A 5,350-nucleotide genomic window follows, 5' to 3' on the forward strand; every position below is an offset into this window, starting at 1 on the left:
AATTGGTAAATGTTTTGTAGTATTTTGTGCTTCCTTAGGGACATTATATGAGTGCTATAAGATATTTACTTTCATCTAAGCTACAAGTGTCTCCAATCAGTTTAGTTAGAGATTAATTAATGAATTATAATTATTATGGTTCCTTAGGTGATCATTGTCTTATATTCATATTTTGAAGTGAATTAGAATATTTCATAGACTGGTAAGGCGAGTTACTCTCATGAATACATATCTCTACACTTATTTTGTGAATTATAACTTCTATAAAGCATTCATACATGCCATAATTGTAATACATATGATGTGTATTTGATTGTATTTAAGGAGTTTTAAAGGGTAAAGAGCATACATAATTGCTTTTAAAGAGTTTCAAAGACTAATTAGTATGCTTTATGGATTTTAATGAGTTTTAAGGGAAAAAAAAAGTATGTTTGAATTCTTTTGAAGAGTTTTGAAGAGTACGAGTATGTTTAACACGATCAAATTATTAAATAAAGACTACAAAGCAATTCTGTTCCTCGACAAAAAATTACACAGCGAAAATCATCATATGCAGCTCAAATGACAATTTAACCAAAATAAATAAATTAAAGATTTTCCCTCAAACTACAACTTTTGTTTTTTCCTCAACCGATTCGAAGTTAAAACTTCTTGCAACATCAAAAAACCGAGCAACCGCCTCCTCAGGAGTCCCAACAAGAACACCATGGCCCAGGTTCAGAATGTGACCCTTTTGCCCAGCACACTTCACAACCCTATAATAATATATTTTTTTTAGAAAAAAAAGGGTTAAATGCAAGAAATAACATCCTACTTTCATGCATATGTATATTACAACATCCTATTTCCATTTCTTTCTCTTACAACATTGTACTTTCAACTTTTTTCTTATTAAGGCATGATACTTCGAAAGTTCAAACTAATTATAACTTTGCACTTCCATTCTTTTTCTTATTAGGACATTATACTTTGAAAAATCTATCCAATTACAACAATGATAATTGCTTTTTATCCTACTTTTATTTATTTAAGTGCTATACTTTCAATTTTTTTCTTATCAAGACATGGAACTTTAAAAAAAAAATCTACCGAATTATAGCATTGCACTTTTGACTTTCTCTATTAAGAGGGTGTTTGGGATTGCTTTTTTAAACAATTTATTAACTTGTTGATTTTTTTAAAAAGCCAATAAGTTAAAAAAAATGTTTGGATAGGAGAAAGACTTCAATTTGGCTTCTTGGTAAGGTTGAAAACACAGGTTTTAAGAAATTACAAATACCTTACTTTTTGGAAAAGTCATAAGTCAACAAGTCGTTTTTGGGTCATTTTACATTATAAGCTAGCCAAACACTTTTTAACTTATTGACTTTTCCCACTACAAAAGCTAAATCCAAACACTTTTTTAAGAACTCCTTTTGAAAAAGTCATAAGTCAACAAGTCCTTTTGCCAAAAGTCCTTTTAAAGTTTAAAAAGCAATCCCAAACACCCTCTAAGACATTATACTTTAAAAATTCTTCCCAATTATGATAGAGAGAATTGTTTTGAGTAGATTTTCAAAACCACAATGTTGTTATATAAAGAAACAAAGGTAGGATGCTATAATTAACAAAATCAACAAAAATACATTGCTATATTTATTGCAATGAACCCACTCACCTATGAATTTCATCAGTCAAAGCGGAAAGAGGCGAAAACAAATAAGCAGGATCAACATTTCCTTGTATACTAATATCATCACCCAATCTCCGCCTTCCATCCGCCATATCAACTGTCCAATCCAATCCAATCACATCGACACCTGTCCCTTTCATCTTTTCAAGCAATCCACCATTTCCATTGATGTAAAGCACCAATGGTATTTCCGGGCACCTTTTCTTTACAATACCTACAATCTAAAATAACAAAAAGATTAAATCTTTATTATAACAATTATAAATCTTGATGGAAAGAGGATGGAAGAGTTGACTTTGCCTCATTGATGTATGGCTTTGACCAAAGCTCCCACATGTTTGGAGGAAGTTGTCCACCCCAAGAATCGAATATTTGTACACAGTCAGCACCTGCTTTGACTTGGTAAACAACGTATTCGGCTATTGCTTCGGTCAAATGAGAGAGAAGAGCGCGTAAAATGTGTGGGGCCGTGTGACACATGCTTTTTATATTTGTGTATGTACGCGTAGTGCCGCCTTCTACAATATATGTTGCAATTGTCCAAGGTGCACCTACAAATCCCAAGACTGCCGCTTTCCCGCCAACCTAATTCAAAAAATTAGGGTTCAAATATGGTCAAAGAGGGAACCGTTTGACTTTATAGTCAAAACTTATTACTTTTGGATTTCGAAATTGAATTCGTACAATGTTTTTGGAATATGATGGAATTGGAATCTATCACATGTTTGTTTGGTGGGAAATGGAATGAATTCAACTATGGAAATTAAATCATTTTTAAACTTTTTATTACTTTTTGCTTATTGTAAGTATGCATAAGAGTAAGTCACATTTTATGTCTTTGGGTATAGATGATTTTTGCAATTTTGCCCCGAAAAGTTCTCTTGCAACTTTGGTCCATATTTAAGGTTCTTAAAACGTTTTTGGTCCCTGTTCCAAGTAAAATGATTATTTGTGGTCCCCGTTCCAAGTAAAATGATTATTTTTGGTCCCTAAGTATAGTTGATTTTGCAAATTTGGTCACAAAAATATAGTCATTTAACATTTTACTTGGAAAAGGGAACAAAAATGTTACCTAAACCTCACATAAGGACCAAAATTGCAAGAGAAGACTTCTATGATCAAAATTGCAAAATTCAACAATACTCAAGGACCAAAAATGTAGTTTACTCTATGTATAATTGAATTTTTTATTTTTATTTATATCATTATAAATATCACAAGGGTATTTTGGCCTTATAATAAGAAAATGAAGAATAGAATTGAATTCCCTCCGCCCTCCCCTAGAAATAGTAAAACCATCAAACAAGGCATTTGAAGGATTCCGTCTAATTGGCAACCAAACACGCAATGGAATGGAATGGAATCTTGGATTCCAATTCCGTCAGATTCCACAAACCAAACACGCCCTTAGCATAACTTCAAAATCTACACGTTGACTCAAACAAAAAAAAACAAATAAATATAACCTCAAAAGTCAAAGCTTACAATACCTCTTGCTTCAAAATCTTGAGGGATTCGCCAACAAAGCTTACTTTATCCAAATTTATGGGATGTAACGCTTTTAACCCTTCTTCAGAACGAATTGGGGTTTGAATAACGGGTCCCCTCACGTCTTCTATGTCAAAAGGAACACCAAATGCGGGTAGAGGGGTAAGAATGTCCGAGAAAATAATGACTCCGTCTGGATGAAAAGCTTCCCATGGTTGCAATGAAATTTCCACAATGAGATCGGTTGTTTCCGATCTCTCTCTAAAAGACGGGTGTTTCTCCGCCAGTTTCCGGTACACCGCCATGTACCTTCCCGCCTGACGCATCATCCATGCTGGTGGTCGGCTCACCGGAAGTCCTCTTGCCGCCTTGACCAAAAGTGGCTCTAAATTTACATTTTTTAGGTAAGGGCACAATTGGAAATAGATATATAGAGAGTAAATTAAGGATTATGTTGCAAAGGAATCGTTACTTTTTCGCCCATTCTAAATGGGCAAAAATGTAATTTTCACATATTCTTCCAACCTGTTCTTCATCTTCCTATTGTCATCAAAATGAAATCGAAATAAACATCAAAACTTGGAATTTTTTTCATTCTTCTTCAACAAAGCTCAAAATATGCTTCTAATTTGTGATTTATCATCTATTATCATCTTCATTATTCGATAGAAATTTTGATTCTCAATTGTACATTAATCTACACTGAATAAAAAAGAAGTCAAAATTACAAAGAAAAACCATAAATTTGGTTTATGACTTTAGAAAACAAACTTGTAATCTCCCCAGCTCCATAGTGAATCCAACATCAAAGGGAGTGGGTATTTTTGCAGAATTTCTCGGATTAGGGTTTTTACAGATCGTATTAATCCCCATCTCGTTAACCAGCAGTATGGTCAAATTCACTACTAACAAGATCACATTGATAACGAGTTGATAATGATCACAAAAAACTCCAAACCGGTGGTTAATGTGTTAATTAGCTAATTTTCATCTCTTAAATGCTGCACAATTCTATCTTAATCTTCAATTGCGGCAATGAAGAAATGCGATTAATGCTCTATTAACACCTTACATTCATAATTTAGCATCAATTGCAATAAATTAAGGAGAAAGAACAATACCAGAAGAAGCAGAGGCATAGGGACGAATCACCCTCAACCGATTAAACCTGTTGGTGGGCGACACCAGAACTCCATTTGGGGTGCTCGAATTAGACCTTAATGGTACAAGAAAACTGGATGATTTCCATCCAAGGCTGCAACAACCGCACCCGCTGCAATTACATTATACATCCAGTAGAATCACAAATTTGAAATCGAATTACACACAAAGGTGTTGAAATGTGCGTGTGAGTGGGTGAGAAGTGTACCTTGTGATAGAAGAAAATCCCATTTGGGAGAAGCAAGAATTTGAGTCTTTATGAATTAGAGATGATTACGATGGAGAGATGGAGTTCGAGTGATGTAATTTTTGGGTCTGTCCGATTGTTCCATGGGAGGAAGGGAGTGTGATTACTGGCGTGTTCTTATCTAAAGAGGATATCGGACATCTTCTTCGTTTCATTTTTAAAATTACTTACAATAACAACCCTTCAAATTTAAGTAAATATGAAAATCCCCCCCATTATTAGAAAAAATATTACTTTCAAAAACAATTTTCTAAAGATTTGTGGCATACTTTTGGGATTTTTGATAAAGTTTTAAGCCTCACTTTTAATCAAATAAACAAGTGATGCTTAATTATATGATTTATAAGATTATTTATTGTCACTATTCTAAATATTTAAAACGTTTTATTAATAACAAATGCTCTTTTCAAAGTGTTTGTTTACACATTGTTAAGTTTTTTTTTTTTTTTTTTTTTGATGATGACCAAATATAACACTTATTTATATCATAAAAGTCAATGACACGAAAAAAAAAACAACGTGACTTATTAGAACTTTCTTTTCAAATCATAAATCTTTACAAATATTGACACTCAAATTAAAATTAGTTTTTTGTGATTTTACTTGTAAACGAAGAATCAGATGAAGAACAAAATTGTTTAGAAGAGAATAATCACATGTCGCTTAAATCAATTGTAAGAGATAAAATTTATTCTTTACAATCGATTAGGAATATGCAATCATCGAATTTTGCTAATTAATTATGCAAAATCACAAGCGACAAAGAATCAGGTCGTAAATAA

General features: G+C 32.8%; 1 protein-coding gene across 1 annotated transcript; it reads right to left on the bottom strand.

Annotated features, from left to right (window-relative positions):
- Positions 1-465: 465 nt before the first annotated feature.
- LOC111921209 (uroporphyrinogen decarboxylase 1, chloroplastic) lies at positions 466-4,691 on the bottom strand. Its single transcript, XM_023916780.1, has 6 exons — positions 4,530-4,691; positions 4,282-4,433; positions 3,163-3,545; positions 1,973-2,257; positions 1,658-1,893; positions 466-755 (listed from the first exon to the last, which is right to left on the bottom strand). The coding sequence occupies exons 1-6, from the start codon at positions 4,550-4,552 to the stop codon at positions 602-604; spliced, it is 1,233 nt and encodes a 410-aa protein (XP_023772548.1). The 5' UTR covers positions 4,553-4,691; the 3' UTR covers positions 466-601.
- Positions 4,692-5,350: the final 659 nt, after the last annotated feature.

This window comes from Lactuca sativa, chromosome 7, assembly GCF_002870075.4.
Source record: "Lactuca sativa cultivar Salinas chromosome 7, Lsat_Salinas_v11, whole genome shotgun sequence".
Classification (NCBI taxonomy): domain Eukaryota; kingdom Viridiplantae; phylum Streptophyta; class Magnoliopsida; order Asterales; family Asteraceae; genus Lactuca; species Lactuca sativa.

Bases quoted from the DNA above. Each gene is read 5' to 3' on its own strand.
- LOC111921209 (XM_023916780.1), bottom strand. From the start codon at position 4,552: ATGGGATTTTCTTCTATCACAAG. The intron at 4,434-4,529 runs GTACACTTCTCA...ATGTAATTGCAG, and splicing joins GGATTTTCTTCTATCACAAG to CGGGTGCGGTTGTTGCAGCC. The intron at 756-1,657 runs GTGAGTGGGTTC...ATATTATTATAG, and splicing joins TTGACTGATGAAATTCATAG to GGTTGTGAAGTGTGCTGGGC.